Raw genomic sequence first — 21861 nt, 5'->3', positions numbered from 1 at the left:
CTGAGTTAAGTATCACAAGATAAAATAATAAACATGTTTATCAAATAGTATTTTCAAAGTATCAATAATTAAAAATTAAAATTCAAATGTTTAGGATGCTGCTTTGCCTAAAAATTTACAAACGTTTCCGTTTCAATATTTGCAAATTCACAGCCGCCAACTTCCTTTCCAAAATTTTCTATTGATGTAAACCGAGCATCTCCGAACATGCACGAAGACGGCACACTTTTACGGGAACTTGGTTATGATGCTTTAGAACTTATTTGACTATTTTATGTAAAAACAACATTTGCAACTCATTTCATGCAAGTTACATTAACGTTTTAAGGGGAGATATATTAAACTGAACTTAATTTTCGCATTCAAGTCACACACGTTTTGGTTCATGGCTGTATTGTTTACCGTGACACGTGGCTAACGAAAATAAAAGACTAGGTTGTTTACATTGCCAAATGAAGCATTATAATAAATAAATGTCACACTATTCACTTTAAACTTTTGTTTCGTCGAAACGTTTCTGATTGTACGTTATTAAATGCAGCTCTGTTACCGTAAAATGAGGGAAATTCTTCCGCATAAAGCAGGAAAGTGATACATTAATGCTATGCGGAAAATTACAGAAGTAAAAAAAAATTAATCACGGAAATTCGTAAATCCCGGGTACGTAAAAATGAGGTGTTAATGTATACGGTAGATCATGTTACATTATAAAGTAAAGGATAATAGTGTTGTAAGACTTTTATTCCGATATGAGAGTCGGTTTTTTTCAAGAAAAGCTCGCTCGAATTTCGAGTTTTTGAAAAGCCACGAGCTCGAGTTCGAGTATTACTAAAAAACTCGACTCGAAACTCGAATTTCGAGTACTCGCAGGTGTCTAATATTAAACAATATTATGTATAAATTATAAGTTGATTAACGAAAGTGCGACGTAGGAGTGCCCGGGCACTCACGTGTGTAAATACGTTGATAAGTGTGTGAGTGTCCCCCTGGCGGCCTTCTGCCTAGATTAGTTAATTAACCATGTGACATAATTATTAAACCCTTGTGTTCGTTATTAACCCCCACCAGAGCAGTCTGGCAAGAGACGAACAGTCGCTGGTGTGACGTATATTTAGAGGACATAATTCGTAAACATACTAACTCCAATTTGTAGAAGGGACGAGTGATGTTAATTTAGACTTAATATTTAATGTAGGAATTTAGCGCCCTTAAAATCTCTTATTAACGTGTCACATTAGAAACTAACGTAATGAGGTCAACCCTGGCGCGAGGGCCACCGAGCCTCGGCCGGGCGCCATGACATGACACCAGTACAGCGCGACTCGTGGACCGGGGCGGACGCACGTCCCACGGAGAGACATCATCCATTGTCTGCATTGAAATCACTTCTGGTAATTATAGTCACTTCTTCGAAACCCCTTTTTAATTATCTCTCCATGCGTACCCGGTCCAATTTTTGGTCCAGGACTTAATCCGGCCGCATAACTTTTAAAACCCCCTGCACCACATTTGGTCTGCGGGGTAGTTTCAGCATACGGCACGGGCCGCCTCCAGAAGAACAGAACTTTAATTAAAACCAGTCGCTCCGGCGCTGACACCACCCCGTAAACGGACTTTGAGAGAATTTAGCTGCGGTCTGCGCTATACTACAGTGGACGCGAACACCGCCTCGAGACTTTGATGTACGGGATTGGCCGCCTCCAATCGCCCTCACCCCTCTTTGAGTAACCAGGCTCAGAACCGCCTAGTGCCACGCTAATACGTAATATTTAGTAACTTTGTGCGACGCCTTGAATCTAGAACGTTTTCTTTTGTAAACTTGTGCGACGCATCACCGCGTAACATTCAATGAACTTGTGCGACGCTCCTCCACGTAACATGTTTTGTGAACTTGTGCCACGTCTTATTACGTAACTTTCAGACTAACTTTGTGTAATTGTGTAACTTCTGTATTGTGTGACGTCACCCTCTGTACGACGTGGCGTGTAATCAACGGTATTACACCAAACCCACAGTCGCATGAATAAACGACGATCGTCATTTGTTGCATCACTTCAGCGTATGATTAATTAACCATACGACTCCCAACCACCGCCAAGTAGGGCATTCCTCATAACCCACGCAACACCGCCGACGGTCCTAGTGGGCCACGCAGGGCAACCGACCCCACGACCCACCTATCGACTAGCACCAGAGCTAGTCTGGCGCCCACCCGGAAACACGACATCTACAACTGCCATTCCCGCTAGGAGCCGCACCGGGACTCGAGCCCGAGACCCCGGACGACGGTAACACCAACCTCAGGGTAACTTTCATCATCGAGCCAGCTATCACCACAAGCTTGATCAGATTTATTTATTATAACACGACGTTTCCATCGTTTCGGTCTCAGTACACAATCACAGTCTTCGATCTTGCATGCTTTAGATGCCTCAGCACAGTCTTCGATCACGTCACCAGTTTCAGAGTCACTGTAGCAATCACCGTAGAAGACATCGTCTTCACCCAGATTTCCATAAGAACTCGATATCGTTGATGTCGAAGTGTCTTCATCGTCTTCATGCTTCCTTTTTAGGAGTCCATCATTTTTACAAAGTATGGAGGATCTACTGAATATAGGCTTGAATGTATTCTCACTTTTCACGGTGTTGATACTTCCATTAGTTTCAGTTTCCCCGAAGCCATCATCTTCCTTCAATTAATGTTCTTCGTCACGATCGGGTGAGCTAATACCATCACGCTCAGGACAAAGAAAATTATTGTCGTAATGCAGATCACTCTTCTTTTGTCTAGTGGATCCATCGATGTCCTCTATGCCGTAAGTAGTCTTGGCTTTACATGTTCTACCATGTCTTTTTAAGCTGTCAATTCGTGTTAACAACCTGCTACAACGATTACAGCTTAACATGTTGCGTAGTGGGTTTTTAGCACATTCTTCTCATGACAAAATCCTTGCAACAGTATCTACAGTGGCTTCCTTCCGATTCAGCTGCAGATAACAAACCATGATCCATGGTAGCTTCTGTGACTAATGTTTGATACAAACTGTCAGTTTTCTCCAATTGGAACCATTTCTTAAATAGAATTTTTGAAATATTTCACCAGCGAGAGTTAATATATCTAATGCAAAGCAAATTTATGCAAGCAGTTCTGGCTGTCATCAACAGATGTCGCCACGTGTTGCTTGCAGGTAAATAATATCTATTTCATTTATGCGGAATGCGGAATGCTCACTATCGATCGCAAAGGAAGGTTGGCTTCGCTAGACTCCAAGGAGAAGGAAGTTCATCCTTCCTGTTAGTGCTTCTCAGATTTCTCAGAGCTTATTATTTGACTGAGTAATGATATTTATTTAATTCTACCTAATAAATATATTGCAAGTGATGATTAAGTAGTGGATTTTCACTAATTAAATGTAACCTTGAATAAAATTGTATGACTCATTAAGTAAAAAAAAAATCCATCATGCAGAGTACCAATCTCTCATCTGTAACCAGAAGCACTTGGAGAAAACCATCAGATGCCGCGTCAGGAAATTTCAGAAGCACTAAGACAAAACCGTCTAAATATTTTTTCAAGAATAATCGGATGCACTTGGAGAAAACCATCAAAATATTGAAAAGAATAATCTGGAGAATACGGAGAAAACCACCATAATATTGACAAGAATGATCAGGAGCACACGGAGAAATCCGCCATAATATTGATAAGGATAATTGGGAGCACACAGAGAAAAACCACCACAAATATCTTTGATATCATAAAAATACAAAAAAAAAATAATATTTTTTTTTTTTAAATAAAAACGAAAAAAATACAAACATTTTGGCTTTTACTAGAACTCTAACTTTGCACATCAATGAGAAGTTCACAAGCTAGCAGGTTTGACCTACGCGTTACGTCACATTGTTTTTTTTTTTTTTTTTAACCCTTCAGAACGGTCGCGTAGAGACAGATTCTTTCACGCATTTTTTAAAACTTTTTTTTTCTCAAAATTTCAAATGGCATGATAGCTTAAATTTTTTTTTACCTTCACAAAATTGCTTCTGCTTGCTTTACAGGATTAGTGAATATTGTTTTTTTTTTTTAACTCCAAACGTAAAGCAATATATATATATATATATATCAACAGCTGTGATAGTTTTTCTCGTCACTCCAGTAAAGTAGTTAAAACAAAAAATACCGCTATTCGGATGGCTTCGTTATACTTTGGTTGTCAACGTAGACTCCAAACGCCATATTAGAAATTATATAGGTACTAGCTGCCCGACCCGGCTTCGCACGGCTATACTAATGGAAAAAAATTAAGCCACATCACCCATTTACATTAATGGTAAATAATAAAAAAATCAGTGAAAATTTATTACAATGCTGTATAATGTACCGGAGAGAAAATGAATAGCACCGATGGTTTCCCGACTCGTGCACGCAACGTACAACTGATGTACCCGTACTTCGCTACGGCAGTCTACAGGCAGATCACGCTTGCGCCGCTCATTATACATGCCCCTCCTTGTGGGTACGCCACTGCCGCGCGATGCCCGTTGCCATGGAGACGCAGAAGGCATGAACAATGCAAAATCCTGTTGCCTTGTTTTAACCACCCATGGGATCTAATTTTCGGAAAATGTCATCCTGCGTAACATAAGGAACATTACTGTGAAGTTTCAAGTCTGTAAAATATAAATACTTGAAAAAAAAAAGGGTAATTTTTGATATTTAGATACCAGCTAAATTTCAACGGTGATGAGGACTGCACTAACAATGAAATAGTCGTTGTCATAGAGACGAATGAAGCATCAACAAAGCAACAGCCGTTGCCATGGTGATTTCCTACCAAAAAATGGAAATTTTGATATATTACCCCCCCCCCCCTCCCCCCTCCGAAACTCCCCTTGGGATCGGATTTCCGCAGAATCCGTTCTTAGTGAGCGTCTACATCACAAAATGAATAATTATGCTAAATTTGAAGTCAATTGGGTTTATAGTTTTAGAGATCTCGTGATGAGTGAGTCAGTGAGTGGTATTTCGCTTTTATAAATCGCAATAAATTAAAATTGCGACTATAATTTGAGATTTAAACTATTCTATCTCTCAAGTTGGATCGAACTGCACATGGTGTGCGAATTTTATTATAATCGGTTAAGTGGTTTAGGAGTCCATTGAGGACAAACATTGTGACACGAGATTTATATATATTAAGATTGATATTCAAAATACACTGTTTTCTATGTGTGAGATTTTCTCTCATCACAACAGTAATGTTGTGGTACGAAAGACGATTGGTCTGAAAGGTTAATAAAAAAACTAGTGAATTAAAATCTCCCAAGTTGGCAACCCTTTTCGTTTATTTTTTATGGAGGATTCCCGATTGAATTGTTTGTATTTTGTTCTCCCAAGATGGCAACCCTTTTCGTTTATGTGCTCCAAGCACTCGACCGACTGTATGAAAATTGACAACTACGATGTTTCGGCGGAATATAGAAACCCTGAAGATAGCTTGCAGGATCCATCAGACCCTAATATGGCGTGGTATAGCGCTCACGTCCGTGAATCGCAATATTTCTTGCAAGTTATTTAATGCGCGGATGAATCCTGCTGGTCCCGCTTGAGGAGTGCATTAAAATCTGTCTTTCCAGAAACTTTCCTGCCGCCACCCTGCCCAATCCTTCAAACCGCAAACAAGTTCGTGGTACCTAGTCAGATAGACAGAGGATCATGCAAGTTTTCGCCACTTCTTGTGAGGTTGTCTGTTGATCTGTCGCCTCCTCTAGAAGGGTTTAAGCAGATGCCTTACGATTTATTTTGCCCATCAGTACAATCCGACCTAAAGAACCGAGTATGTTCAACCTGTGGGGTTTATTTTACATCCCACAAGAGTGTGCAAATGCACAATCGTTACATGCATGGGAAGACTGCCCAAGACCTTCGTGAAAGTCGAGTACGGCCACAGCGACTTGCTGCAAGAAGGGCAAATGAGCTTCTCTGCATTGTGCGTCGCTGTGAAACATCGTCTGAGGATGCCGATTGGCTCGACGAAGACGAAGTTGATGCAAGCGGGTTAACAATTCCGGATCCCTCTTCGTCTGCTCTCCAGATGCCAGTAATGAAAGAATCTGAGTGGCTAGCAAACCCATGGACAGAGGAGCAGTAAAACTCCAATTGAATTGTTCTATTTACAATCTACTTATTTTAATTATGGCTAATTTTATTTTAAATGTTTTACGTTATCGTTCGATCGTATTCTTAAATACGATTATATTTTGACAAATATATTTTATTGCAGTTAGTTTTATGTTTGTAATTGCATTGCCAAAGGTAAAAATAATTATTAGAAATAAAATTAGTTATTTAATTTTAATAGCTTTGTTAGTAAAACGCTAAAATAGGAGAATGCATGAGAAAAACAATGGCGGATAAAGCAAAAAGTGTGTAAGGACAGAGCCAAGTCAGGAAAACGACGTAATTAAATCTATGATTGCTAAATGTATGATTGAGTAGTAAAAATTTATTAGGACAAAAAAAACATTAGAAAGCTCTTGCTTTTAAAAACAAGACATTTCAAATGTTAATAAATAACATTAACGCGATTAAAACAATAACAGAGGTATTTTAGTGACTTATTCCGGTAGGTTACGCCACATAATTGTGACTTTTAGGTAAAAATTGTCACTTGGGGTTACGTAACGTTTTACTAGGGGGGAGGGGGGTTACATGAAAACGTTACGGCGTGTTACATGGGGGGGGAGGGGGGGGGGTCAAAAATATCAAAAAATTGCGTTACGTAATACTTGAACGCTCCCTTAGTCACAGAAGCTACCATGGATCATGGTTTGTTATCTGCAGCTGAATCGGAAGGAAGCCGCTGTAGATACTGTAGCAAGGATTTTGTCATGAGAAGAATGTGCTAAAAAAACCACTACGCAACATGTTAAGCTGTAATCGTTGTAGCAGGTTCTTAACACGAATTGACAGCTTAAAAAGACATGGTAGAACATGTTAAGCCAAGACTACTTACGGCATAGAGGACATCGATGGATCCACTAGACAAAAGAAAAGTGATCTGCATTACGACAATAATTTTCTTTGTCCTGAGCGTGATGGTATTAGCTCACCCGATCGTGACGAAGAACATAAATTGAAGGAAGATGATGGCTTCGGGGAGACTGAAACTAATGGAAGTATCAACACCGTGAAAAGTGAGAATACATTCAAGCCTATATTCAGTAGATCCTCCATACTTTGTAAAAATGATGGACTCCTAAAAAGGAAGCATGAAGACGATGAAGACACTTCGACATCAACGATATCGAGTTCTTATGGAAATCTGGGTGAAGACGATGCCTTCTACGGTGATTGCTACAGTGACTCTGAAACTGGTGACGTGATCGAAGACTGTGCTGAGGCATCTAAAGCATGCAAGATCGAAGACTGTGATGGTGTACTGAGACCGAAACGATGGAAACGTCGTGTTATAATAAATAAATCTGATCAAGTTTGTGGTGATAGCTGGCTCGATGATGAACGTTACCCTGAGGTTGGTGTTAAAACGGAAGACACCAGAGATCATAATAATTATTATAAACATGCAAGGAAGATGGTGGTAGAAGAGATTGGTTACACATCGTGGAGAGATCCAAACATATTGGTTGACCGGCTAAGACTGTTGGTGGCATCTGTTCGTAGAGGAAACTACTCACATATCGAGGAAGTATCGTCCATACTTAAAGAACTGCGGAAAGCTGGCTACATACAATAATCATTTTTTTCAATTGTCATGTGTGTACTATTGAAAAATAAATGCAATATTTATATTTAAAAAAAGTATGTTTTATTTCTTGTATTCTGATTTTCCAACTAAGCCTGTTTGTTTCCGCTACTGTATGTGTGATCATTCCGTTTCCTGTGTTTTCGTTCCGTTCCCTGTGTGTACTGTGTGTGCGTTCCGTTTCCTGTGTGTGCGTTCCGTTTCCTGTGTGTACGTTCCGTTTCGTGTGTGTACGTTCCGATTTCTGTGTGTACTGTGTGTACATTCCATTTCCTGTGTGTACGTTCCGATTTCTGTGTGTACTGTGTGTACATTCCGTTTCCTGTGTGTACGTTCCGATTTCTGTGTGTACATTCCGTTTTTTCCTGTGTGAATTATTTCTTCGTTTCGTTTCCTGTGTGTACTGTGTGATCATTACGTTTATTGTACGTAAATTGCATGTATTGCACGTGCATTGCGTGTTGGAGCTGATGGAGCTTTTGGAGCCGAGTAGACTTGTATTCTTGTAGCTTCAAAGACATGTAGTTTCGTAGCCACGCGGTCTTTTAGCTATGCTGTCTCGTAGCCATGAATAACTCGTAACCAGCTAGATTTTTTAAGACTCGTAGCCTTGTGGCCTCATAGTCTCTTAGACTCGTAGAATTCTAGCCGAATATATTTGGAGTTGATGAGACAAAAGACAGTTGGAGTCTATGACTGTAGGAGCCAATGACTGATGGAGTCACTAGACTGATGGAATCAATAGACTGATGGAATCAATAGACTGATGGAACCAATGAATATTGGAGCCAATGAATATTGGAGCCAATGAATATTGGAGCCAATGACAAATGTGCTGCCTTTTCGATGATGGTGCTGCCTTTTCGTTGTCGGTGCTTCCAAATGTGCTGTCTTTTCGATGTCGGTGCTTCCAAATGTGCTGCCTTTTTTGTTGGATTCTTGGTCCTCTTATAAGCGTAAAAAACATGATCCGTTGGTTCAATTGAATATAATTAGCTGACGATGAGGAAGGTCGTGAGGTTGGGAAATAACTGGTCTATACGTCTGACATTTATTATGACCCGGTCTCTCGGTCCGAAGACGCTTGGTCTAGATGTATGTATGGCTTTGTACATGAACGGTTTAGAGGTAATTCAGATTATCGAAAAACTAGACTTTCATGTTAGGCTGATCGGCAACGTATTAAATTCGTCGAACATTGACGTAAATTGACTTGTGTTTTATTTTTGAAGAGAGAATGATTTATAAACTCCGCGAAAGGTAATGGAAAAACAGAAAAATTGAATTTATTTAATATTTAGTTACACTTGTCACTGTTCAAGTATCGAATCGAGGGCAGGAATCCAGCGATTCAATATGTAAATTAATGAGTGATTTTTTTTTATGAATTTTGGATTTTTTCCCGAATTTATAGCTAAATAATTACACGATTTCAAGATGGCATCCAAATTTAAAGATGGCGGGGGCACCTCGGTAATAAATATTTACTGCACTGTAGCGGGTTGGAATTAAATTATTCAGATGTAAATGTACTCTATAAGACGAGTACACACAAGATGGTGTACTCCAGCAGGTGGTAGCTCCTGGTAGCATGTACTGAACTTAAAATGTTGGATCCATGATGGTCATCAAGGTCAAATTTCAAGGTCAAAGTTCAAGGTCAAAGTTCAAGATCAAAGTTCAAGGTCAAGGTCAAAGTTCAATGTAAAAAGTTGAGGACAAAGGTATGGTGACCAGATAATTATACTAACATTGTATCGGCACACTCTAGCAGACGAAAACAAGATGGTGGTCTCAAGCGGATGAAGACAAGATGGTGGACATGTCGTGTTACCAGCTGATGGTATATGTACCTTGGTATTGTTGGTGGTACATCAGTCTAGGTAGCTTTCATGGAGGAAGGATCGGCCGTTTACTCTCTTCGGGAATCGAACCAAGGACGTAAATCGATCTAATCAAACAGAATTCAAATAAGTTAATTTTTTGATGAATTTTGGAATTTTTTCATTAAAATCGGATAATAAATAAAGATTTTCAAGATGGCGTCCAAATTTCAAGATGGCGAACATGACATAATACTTCCTGATGATATATATGAATGACAAAAAGTTGTGGGGGTCAGTCTGTCAGCACCCACCACGGGGGAAGGATTGGTCGCCATTTTTTTTTTGCCCTCGCTGGGTTCGAACCGAAAACTCCAAGCTCCGTGTCATAAAAGTAATTTATTTTAATATTTTTATTAATATTTTATTATTTAATTTTTTTAAAAAATTTTAAACATTTTTTCATTAAAATCGAATAATAAATAAAGATTTTAAAGATGGCGGTCGTAAAGGAAACTGCAATGGTGATGTCATAATCCAAGATAGTGCTCACAATCCTAGATGACGTCAGAGGCTTAAAGCGGCTATCTCTTAGGAGTTTTAAGCCTCTTTTAGGAGTTTGGATTCTTTCTAGGGCAAAATGACTTTTGAGGATTTTCGAAATCCTAATTTTTGGATTGTGGAATTTTTTGAGAATTTTTGGCGGAAGTTTTTATCAAAAAAAGTGGAAGTTTTGGCGATTTTTGAGGAATTTTGGGCAAATTTTGCCCAATTTTGACTAATTTTGACAAGTTTTGAGGGTCAAAGTTCAAGGTACTACTTGTCCCGTTACGCTGTGTCCCGTTACGCTCATCCAAGATGGCCGCCGTGACGTCACAATCCAAGATGGCGGACCACCAATCACAATCCAGCGCCTGGCGCCTGTTTCAGGAGCCCCTTTTCTATACTACTTTCAATTATTTATTAGTGATGTAAATATTAGTAATTAATAAATTGTAATGACACTTAATTGGGCTATACCTTACGAACCCAGTTTTCCCCACATTTTCATAACAATATAATACGAACAAAACAGACCTTGGAATAGCAAATAACATTCGCTGAGCCTGAACGAATGTCACATCCCAAGCAAAATTGCAATTTTACAATTTTACGACACACACACATGACCTCACTCTACTGCTTTTTTCTCTCACTCATACTCCCAGCCACTAACCGAAACATGTGATGCGCGCGCACCTAATGGCTGCGATCAGAATTGCTACCAACTATTCATGCTCCGACAACTGGCGCGCACAGCTCAACTACAGCAGTACACCAGAGGTACCATAGCACACTCCCAGAATGCGGTGTACCGACTACCACCTGGACAATGTAAAAAAAACAACAATCTAAATGTGGTGTGCGACAACCCTGTCGAACAGCTCCATCACCGCCTCGTTTCCATGAGCTTTTATTGTCTTCACTCACCATGAGCTCTATCTGACCTCCCTGCTAATTGCTACCTCCCTCGGCGTGGTCTCTTAGCACTTACAGTTCCAACCCCACCTCGTTGTTCTTGAACTGTTAAGTGTCTCCACTCATCATGAGCCTTATCTGAGTTGAACGTCATGTAGACTGATACCTCCCTGGGTGTGGACCACAACCACTGTCAATTCAGCTTTGCTACTTGTCACTGAGCTGTTCGAGTCTTCACTCACCATGAGCTCTATCTGACCATCCTGCAGGCTGCTGCCTCCCTGGGCGCGATCCGTCAGCACGGCCATCTCGAGCCCCGCCTTTTCGTCTTTGATCGCTATCCTGGAGGTTACGGGGTAGTAGCTTCCAGCCACTGGCTGCGTGATGTTGACGTTCCACGAGGCCCGGTAGCCCCTCCTCCTACGCAGCAGCTCCCGGCCGTTAGAGTCCGTGTGGAACTCCCCGGTTGATCGCAGTGCCGACGAGAACCTCGATATAGGTTGTGTGCCGCTGCCAGACCTGGGCAGTTGTCGGTAGACACCCTGGCATTTACACTCCGAGGACAATCATCAAATGGAAGACAACAGAAAACTGTTTTATTTTTTAATCTTATTTTTTTGTGTCGTAGTCTTTTTGACATCTCTGTTTTATACAATTTTTCTAATTGTGGCCTGCAGTATCGCTTACAAACTTAACATGAACTACTCTTACATTTTAATATGCCTTATACATTCATGCCATACCCAAAATCATTTACCTTGTATTTTTGTGCTTAAACCAAATGTGCAACTGAAAACTTTTTCGATAGGTTTAGAAGGTTGCAGTCACAAAAAATTCATTACCAGCAACAGAAATATACACTTTCAGAACAATCAACATTCCAGTATGTTGCAGGAACAGTATTTTTTGTACCAAAACTTAATTAAAGACTTTCCCTATGTTAAAAGTCTATGTAGGTTGCAAATGCCGAAATTTAGGTCATTCAATCATACTTTTTCCTCAGTTTATGGACCTAAAAATCTCGCGAATTCATTTAAGAAGTCAAGCTCCGAACATCTTGTTAGTTATTGCGAAGTCTTTAATTGGGCTTCAGTTATCAATAACAAATCAGGAGAAACTATACGATTGAATCATATGTAGTTTATTCAACACTAAAATATATTCTATCAAGGACAGTGGTGAATGATTAAGGTTACGGATACCACATCGCTATCAATCCCGTTCAGCAGGTTACTGATCCCGTGAAAATTCTGTGTGGCTGATTATCAGGGACAAGGTGACTTTAAGGTTTCGATGATCATAAGGGCGGACTGTAAAGTCCTCTGCATACTCGAACCAAATATCATATGCTCATTGGTTGATGGGTTTCTGTGACACATCGACTGGATTGCCCATATTCTGATGTGTCTTGAGTTGATGGCTTGCTACTGATATAGATTGGATCAAAGACGCAGTCAGAGATATCTAAACATTTATTTGAAATATAAATATGTCGCATGGTTGTGGCCAGGAAGACTTACGACAATACACCTCCAAGGCTGTGGTAAGATTTGAACCACTTTCATAAACTTATATAGTTAATGTTATTAGGTTAATTAATTTTCTTAAAATTTACTCCAGTGTTGACTGGTGAAAAAATAGTTGAACTATATGAATTAGTTTTTTTTTTGTTTCAAATGAACATATCTCCATTCGTAGGTTCAGAAACCTAAACAAACTCTTCTGTAACTTATGCTAGGTAGTAAAGTACCCAACGGTGTGAATAAATATTTAAATATATATACAAACATAAATAAATTATACTCACATCTGAATTGGTCCTACGAGCCATTCGAATTCTGCATGCTCTTCTCCTTTGTACACCCTGATAACTTGGCTAGCCCAGTCGTTAAACTGCTGTTGAATCTCTTCTACAAGTTCTCCTGAGAACCATAATTGTAATGTCATTAACACATCACATCTCCACCCCTCTAGCTGTACAGTGATGGCTGCATGTTTCTAAAATGGAAGTGATCAATTTGGGACTCAGTGATGATGGTATGTAAACCAAATAAAATGATCCGAATACAGAAGTGTATACATACGAAAAATAGGATTTTTGGTCTCAACTGATTGTTTGACAGTTATATTACTAACATGTGTCAGAAAGTAGGCAATTGGAACATGAATTATGTAATTTTGTAATAATTTTGTTATAATTCAATATGCATATCATTACCTGTGATCCAGTGATCACAGTTGCTCAAATGTATAAGACAGTCTAGAGTGTAACTAAAACACATTAACAATCAAACATGATAATATAGTGAAGGTATTTCTGAATACAAATGTAAATAATGACAGGAATCACGTTTTTTATCACAGTAATGGAGTAACATTGAACGAAGCGCGCCAAATTAACTTGCCATTGCAATCTTAATATAAGCTCAAGTGATGCTTGCATGCTTCTTATTATAAGATTGATACCACTATCGCGGTGCTTAAATGAAGAAGATATAAGTTTCTTTTCTCACATCTGTATTTCATATTTCTATAACTATATTCTAAAAACCGAGGTACTTAAACTTAACAGAGTATGTTAGACATTTGAAGAAAAAACTTTACTAAATAGTACTATTATTTTAAGAGTTATGTGTTTATCCTGAAATGTAAAGCCACAATAATTTCGCAAGTTCTTTTCCCACCAGGCTAAACTCTATTATTTAGGTATAACCAACCATCGCGCTCATTAAAATTATCTAAGGTCAGATGCTCTTCATAATCTGAACTGGTTTGCACATGGGTGTGTCAAAATTTCTTCTTTTGTTCATAATTGGCTCAGGGTTGGGCATGATGTATCGAGATAACTGTGGGTCAATCATTACACAACTACAGTAAATCCACTTGGTTATGCAATAAATCTGATGCTTCAAACTTCAGCATTGCAAATTCTTTAACATACGTGAATTTTTCATGTGCTCGTAATCGCGGTTTGGGTGGAACCAAGGAAATACGGGGTTTCCAAGAGTCAACCTAGCCACTAACTGGTGCCTATCCAAATCTATCACTGTCAACCCTAGGACACATACAAGATGAAGTCCACGTGCATCTACTCAAAGGTAACAATGAAAGAAATGTTTGAGAAACCTTTGTATATTGAGAAGGTGGCTTTATCTGCAAATGGTGTCGGAGTGTTGGTTTTGGGCTTGAATACGTATGCTCCATTAGTCCGCGTCCCAGAGCCTCCATTGAGCCCCACATAGGCGTCGTAGTAGTATAGGTTCTGCTCCACCACGACCTCTGAGCCGTTGACGACCATCTTGGCCAGCAGTCCGGTGTCGGATTCGACGTGCAAGGTCAGGAGCTGGGAAACAAAACAATATGGTCTAAGTTCTGTACGGTGCTGTGATGTGCAGGACAAACAGGGTGCCGCTTAAATGCAACCACTCTATGAATGCAACTATTTTGCGTGTTTGATGAAAAGAGATGCAGGACCACAAAGGGCACCTTTGCTTAACTCGCCATGCTTCTATGAACGAAGTAACTCAACTAACAAACAGTATTTTAATTGGCAATTCATCTCTATGGAATTTTTGGTGGTTGCCATGAAGATAAAGGCATGCTTCAGATCCATTAACTATTTGATATATTATGTGACATTTTCTACAGATAAAAATGAATAGGAAAAATTAACAGATTTTTGCCATTTTTGTTCTTGAAAACTAAACTTTCTTAATTTATGTATGATATTTAAGTAAATGGAGAAACAGCACTCTTAAATCTTGTTACTGTAAAAAATATATATGTATTTTCTGGGAACATTTCAAAGAAAATATCAAAACATTTAAAAATAATAAATATTATACCATTATGCCGATTACAACTATGCTCATTTTGTAATGTTGATCCATGCTCTATTAATCATTAACATAAACTTCAAATAATTTTAAAAAAAATATGTCTCATTTAATCAAAAAATTAAGGATGTAAGTAATCCATATTTTGACTACATATTTCAGTTTAGTAACACCTCAGTAATGTCTTTTCATTTGAGTATCACACTTAAAAATTAAATTGATGACTTTCAGAAGTTCATAATAATATAGTAAATATGGAACTAAATTAAATTTTAATTTGTGTAAATTTTAAGTAGAAACTAATTTTTTTTTAATTGATGATACAAAAGGGCAGGAATAAAATTCGGTTCACACATGTCTCCTCCCCTTAACAGAATATTAAAATACGACCCCACTCCCCAAATGTAACATATCTATCAATTCACCAAATCACACAGACCCTGAGTACATGTGTAAAACCTAAAAAAAAAAAAATTTCCGAGGCCACGTGACAAAGTGATAGACACACAAAGACTCACAGTGTTGCCAATGAAGCTGGAGTTCACCGGCTGGTGGACACTGCCAACGGAGGAGGTCCTGGACACTCTGTAGTTCCTCAACCCCAAGGGAGGCAGGTCGACAGCTCGGAACACCAGCTCCTGCCAGGCCTCGCTCTGTCGGCCAGCAAGCCGCAGCACAGGAGAGGGGATGGGCAGTGTCTGCACCCTCTGGGACACCCCTGTGGGACACACTCAGCTCCTGTAGCCCCTCAGCCCTAAGGGAGGCTAGTCGACAGCTCGGAGCACTAGCTGTTGCCAGGCTAGAGACAAACAACACTAGCACAATGACACGAGTAAAAGAAAATAATGTAAATTAAGTACTGCCAAATTAAAACACTTAACTGTTTGAGGAAAAGGCCGCACAGACAGAGCCCTCTATTGACTGCACAAATACTCTAACACATACAATTAAAATACAAAAAAAAACTTTTTCTCAGCTAAAGTTATTTATGTCGAAGGGAATATGCACACAAAGAATGCTGATTGTGTGACCAGAATATACAAGAAATTTCAATTAAATAATGCTTGATCTACTATAGTAAAGGAAACTTAAGTCACTGAATTTAAAAGTGTAATAGTTTCGGTAAATTATCATAATAAATATATTATGATTGTATAGCGGTGCACAAATTAAAATATATTAACACATCTGTAACACTTAAAAAATTTTTAAAAAATATATATTGTTACCAATATGGTCTTAACATTAAAAACATTTGCTTAAGACATAAAATAGTCATTAAGAAGAAAATTATTTTAGGAAAACATAGAAAATGTTGCCTAACTATGCAATGCCAGATATAATTACTAAACTTGAAAAATGTCCTGAAAAAGTAACCACACTCTGCTACCATGGTAACAATTGCAATATTACAGTAATTACAAAATTAGTTAAAGTAATTTATTTGTCTAATCAAAAGTGCAGTTTATGTTATAAATGTTACAAAAATAATGTGTGTTCTCTTGACATTTATATTGTACTAGCTGCAGTACCTGGCGATGCCCAGGCTGAACACAGTGATATATTGTCCGCGAGTTAAAGCAAAATGGATAGTGCTATACGAGAGTGTGGTGGACATACAGGAATGACACACAATTTCGGTTTGTATGTCTATGACCTGTGATTTTCTGTTTATCCATGGTAATAGGTTGAACGTTTTAAATGTTGATGCGCTTCAGTGCCATCTAGCAGCGAGTTACAAAATAAAAATGAATAACATGGAAACCTAATAATTAATCTCACTTAATTTAGCTCACTTAAATCCGGTCTATTTGATTTAATAAAATCAATCTAATCAGTTTTTTGAAAATATTTATCCTGACAGCTGTCTGGTTATATTTTTATTTTGTAACAATAAAAAAAGTATAAAAATGAATGTCATATTGACGCTACTCCCGCTGCCTGTCTAAGTTTTTTAAGTACTTATTAATTTGAAAGTGATCTCAGGGATAATAACGGGGGTTCGGCCTCGTGGCTGCAGGCAGGAGCGCATTGCCGTTCGAAATCTACCCGGGCTGTTCAGGCCACCCAGGACGCCTTATAAATAAATGGTAAACTGATTGACACGACACTGCACTTTATTAAGAACCGTTACACATACTGGTTCAAGTACTGGCCGCGTCTGTTGTCTGACCGTCGCGGCATGCGAGTCTCTGTGCGTATACGATGCGCGCGACCAGGATAGATGGTAAAACGGTATATGGGAACTTATGCTGTGGTCGTTATCGACGTGAGAGATGCGGCGGATAGTCGCGGAGTTGCTATGCTGCAACAGCTTATGCAGAGATTGGTGTTATTATGTAAAACGGCACATACAAATGAATGTTCTAAAGTTATTTGCAATCTAACCTGTTGAAAAACATTAAAGTCCCGAAAAGTACATAGACCCTGTTAGATAAAAACATACAAGTTACAGTTACTTATTAAACAGTTATTACGTGGTTAGATTACACGTTGGAAGTTACACATTTAAATAAGATTAAAATTATATATGTAAATTAACGAGTAAGAACTCGACACACGTGGCTAACTAAGAGCCTTCGACGAAAACGATTACTTGGCTTCGAAGCCGGAAAACTGCGTAACTCATTTATGCTGTCCTTAATCTCTGGACATGAAAATTACGTATTCAATGCAAAACTCCCTGTTGGGATAAATTAATTAGGTAACGAGTCGCACGAAAAGACGTGCGACTGGGTGGGGTCGGCGCAGAGCTGGTAAAAGGATTTGAAGAACTTACACTATTGCTGAGACTTGGACGTGGCGCGAAATCTGAAGGCTCTGCGTTCGCGGAGCGACCGACCCCTGCGAGTCCCCGACGGCAACTGGCGCGAGACCGCCCTGCGGCCTCGCGCCGAGGCACGTGAAGCGCGGTAAAACAGCTCCGACCAGTTTTGGACTTAAATGACATTTCACAATATATGCTTTTTGAACAATCGGACATAATTTCCTTTGAATTAATTATCTTTTAATTGTTATTAATTTGGTTGATTTTGTTTTAACAGAATAATTACATATATAATTTGGCGCATTGCCACACCCGGCCGGGCGCTGTCGTCGCCTTGGTGTTCGTCGCGGTGCACTTTCACTCACTCGGCGGACATCACGCTCGGGCTTGTTCGATGCACTTAAGAGTAAGTGTTGTTGTGACATAACGGCCTGTGCGAACCAGAGGGAGCACCGGCGGTTGGCGTCAAAATGTTTTTAAGATAACTTCAAATCTATAAACATTATCAAGTTAGGGCGAGTGGAAAAGAAACTGTGACAGTGCTGGAATCGCTGGCCATTATGGCGAGTTTCAGCTGTGTCAAGAGTGTCGGGACAGGACACCGAGCTGGCGAGAAGGTGTGAGCACGGACGTGCTAAGCAAGTTACTTATGTGCCTGGCACAGCGCGATGCGTGTGGAACACTATCTTAGATGCCAGCGTACCGTGTGTGTGTTTTAAGAGGCTTCAACGAGCTGAAGCCCAGAAGCAAATAAGAGGAAATTCGTCAGGCCCAAATACCTGGAGAAAAAAATTGAAGGTCCCAAAAACGTTTATAACATCTTAAATTACGAATTATTAGTATTTCAGTTAATATTACAGAAAATGCTAACTTAATAACTTAGGGGCAACAAATATTCTGGGAAACAGCCTAAAAGTATCAATTTGTATGCGATAATTATAAAAGGAACAAACTAGCAAATTTGGCGAAAGAAAAAATTCCATCCCCGATGTGTAGTCACACATAATGGGAGTTGGGCTACAAAGAAGATAGTACCAGCTACCAGTAAGGTTGGTGACTCAGTAAGACTTTGATGGGTTTCTGCACATAATGCAAATTCTCATGCTCAGAATTTTGTAGACCATCAGCATGATGGTGATTCACTATCAAGATTGTAGTTTAATTCTTACAGAGAATTCCCATTATTTTAGGACACATGTCAGCTTAGCAAATTGTGCTCTCTGATTATTAAGAAATATCACCAGTGAGGTTTGTAATCGAGTAGTCCTGTCATTTATGAGTAAACATTTGGACATGAGTGGCAGAGTGGGTTTTCTTGAGAAAAATATATGGCTGTAGTAACCTAACTTCATTGAAATATTAATAAATTGACACCAATAATAGGTTTGGAGCTAACAATTCAACAGTTCCTACGACAAAAAAAAATTAATATAAATTACAGCTTATGTTGTACTGTACTTAGATAATCCTGAAGCTTAAACTAAATTTTTATAATAGCTACTTTTAAAAGGTTCCTATTCTCAGTAGTAAAGCTGTCTTTTTGGAGGAAGCTCACCAGAAAAATCGGCAATGGAGTAAGTTACATTCTTGACGGGCAGACACACCTATTGGGACACCTGTTTGCTGAGCAGGTTGTACACAGTAACTATGGAGGATGCTTATCAGCAAGTTCGGTTACAGAGTAGGTGCCTTTATCGACAGGCAACCACGTGTAAAGATACACAGGTATGCTGAGCAGGTTGTACACAGTCACTTATGATGGGTGCTTACCAGTGAGGTCACTGACACAGTAAGTGCCGTTCTTGGCGTACAGTCAACTTCGTGGTAGACAGGTCTGCTGAGAAGATTTCACACCATCTCTATGAAGAACGCTCACCTGCATGGTCGGTAACAGAGTAAGTGCCGTTCTTGACGGGCAGCCGCACGTAGTGGGACACGGGTCTGCTGAGCGGGTTGTACACAGTCACCACGAAGTCATCGTTCTGCTCGGACACGTCGCACTGGCTGATGTTCAGCAGCAGGCAGGACTTCAACTCCGCCGAGCTGCTGGAGTTCCCTCCCAGGAGAACGCTGCTCCACGGGAAACACACAAAGGATCTCTTTGAAGGTTTGGTGATGATGCATCAAAACAATCAACCATTACTTAAGCTATTTATATTTCACTAGATCCCCGTGATATAACGATTTGTTCTCACTGTTGGGATATATTTCTGGTGGACTGCATGTCCTGGTTTTGTAGCCCGATAGAATAAATGATTTTTCGATATGATAAATTAATTTAATACAATTGATAAGTTGCTTTTAACTTTCCTTTCAAATATGTGCGTTTTAAGCCAACATATTTATAAATGCAGTTAACGAAGTATATGTCATACACCCAGCTTTGTTTATGCAACAGAAGATACCATTTGAGGGCATCATCGGACATCAATGATTGACTTGTGATAATTATTTTATTGCGATTTTACGGTATACCCTTTGAAACACGGTTATGTTTTGCGGTGTGTGGCTGATAATGTTTGGCAATCAGACCGTAGGTGAGTGATGGTCTCGAGCGCGGAAGACCAGCAGAGGGCCACGTCGTACCCCAGTGCCTCGCGAGCCAACTGGGCGCTGCCCGCGATGGCCGAGGACAGCCGTAGGGCGTAGTCGTTGGCCACGGCCTCCTTCTCGGTGCCCGTGATGGCGTCGTGGTGCTGCATGATGCCCATCTCGCGCCTGAGGGCGTCCAGCGAGGCGGGGCGCAGGCCGGCGAGGGCACTCAGCTGCTTGCACACCTGTCACGCCCGGAGAACACACTCGCCTCACCTCCACGGAGCCGGTCAACATAGCAGGACAACAGCACAGCGAGGTCACTGGAGAGGGGTGACTCCACGGTTCACAGGTGGCAGCCATGGCCTTCCTGGCGGCCAGCTTGAACAAGCTTTCAAAAACATTTATCACGTATTCTGTCGTATATTAGCCATCTCTGCACATGTATGAGTTGTCAGCATAACGTGTTCAGAAGCCACAGTATTCTCATAGAAAAACTCAAGAACTACAATATATCTTAGTTTTTCAAATACTTTTTTCAAAAGATTTATATTGCACTGCTTCGTCAGATGCCTCATTTTTAATTTATTAGTCATTTTAACAGAACATATCAGACAAAACATTTTTTTGTAAAAATACAATATTATTAAAGCTATGAGTCTGGTTTTTTGAATAAGTTTAAAAAACAATATATGCACCTCAGAGAGTGAAGTAAGCCTTCGGAAGACTCGTGCGATGGCATAACCAGCAAGTTCAGAGAACCTGTGCTCACGGTTTTGCCACGTGGATGCTTCTGCCGTGGTCCGAGGAAATGATCGATCAGCGACGGAATGACGTGGACCCAGGGAAATGTCCGCCATGTTTCCCACTTGTGGAATGCTCTAGGTGCGACCCACCGATGATCCAACCAGTATCGCCTTGTTTACCAGATCAACAATATTATTTTACTTAAATGATTGACTCGGTAATTTTTTTCATTACCAAATAGCCCCCCATTGACCCCTTAATGACCTATTTTTGACCATTTAAATATGTGTGTTGACGGTGAGGGGGACAAGTGTTAAAATCACAAATATTCGCCCGTGCCTTACCCATACTCGGAACAGTTGTGTAGCATTTACAACCTAGCTCATCGTTGTACCTTATTAACGACAGTCTGGAAGAGTTAATAGGTGCAGAATTGTAGGCCCCTTCAATCATTAATATTTTCTTCCGAGCAGAATGCGTGTGCACAATGCACGAAACCACTTATTTTCAATAGAACTGCCGAAAGCACATTTCACAGTGCACACTGTTCGTACAATATCGAGATTGTGTGATCTGATCTGATGGTATTTTTATGCACAACTGTATTTACTTTTTTTTTTCGCTGTTAAACTGGTATAGTTTCAAACAAAAAGTCTCTTTTCAAGGAGAAAAATAAATGGTACATTTTCCTACCCTGCTCTGTTAAGAAGTGAAAGTAAATTCAAAGAGTTTTCAATGGAAAATCCACACCTCAAGTAAATGGAGGTCTTTTTGTAGTTCCAAATAACTGAATCTTCGTAGAAAATCCCCTGGATTCCGAATTCCAGGTTCCGTTCTCCTTTGCGCATGTGCGTCGAAGGAAGAAGATCATCTTGTTGCATATTGTTATAATTTCTTAAGAGTTTGTTTGTACTTCAAGATGGTTGTTGT

The 21861-nt window shown here is 39.7% G+C and overlaps 1 protein-coding gene across 1 annotated transcript in view; it reads right to left on the bottom strand.

Annotated features, from left to right (window-relative positions):
• Positions 1-21861, bottom strand: part of LOC134528481 (lysosomal alpha-mannosidase-like) — a 57070-nt gene that overhangs the window by 11931 nt on the left and 23278 nt on the right. The window contains exons 9-14 of the mRNA XM_063362131.1: positions 20239-20429; positions 19529-19722; positions 15404-15603; positions 14176-14392; positions 12857-12971; positions 11292-11568 (exon numbers count right to left, since the gene is read on the bottom strand). Of these exons, the coding sequence (XP_063218201.1) occupies positions 11292-11568; positions 12857-12971; positions 14176-14392; positions 15404-15603; positions 19529-19722; positions 20239-20429 (1194 nt within the window). The remainder of the gene's footprint in view (positions 1-11291; positions 11569-12856; positions 12972-14175; positions 14393-15403; positions 15604-19528; positions 19723-20238; positions 20430-21861) is intronic.

This window comes from Bacillus rossius, chromosome 1 (assembly GCF_032445375.1).
Source record: "Bacillus rossius redtenbacheri isolate Brsri chromosome 1, Brsri_v3, whole genome shotgun sequence".
In the NCBI taxonomy this organism is placed as follows: Eukaryota; Metazoa; Arthropoda; class Insecta; order Phasmatodea; family Bacillidae; genus Bacillus; species Bacillus rossius.
Note: the sequence above shows the minus strand (reverse complement) of the source record. Positions and strands in the feature narration are given on the sequence as shown.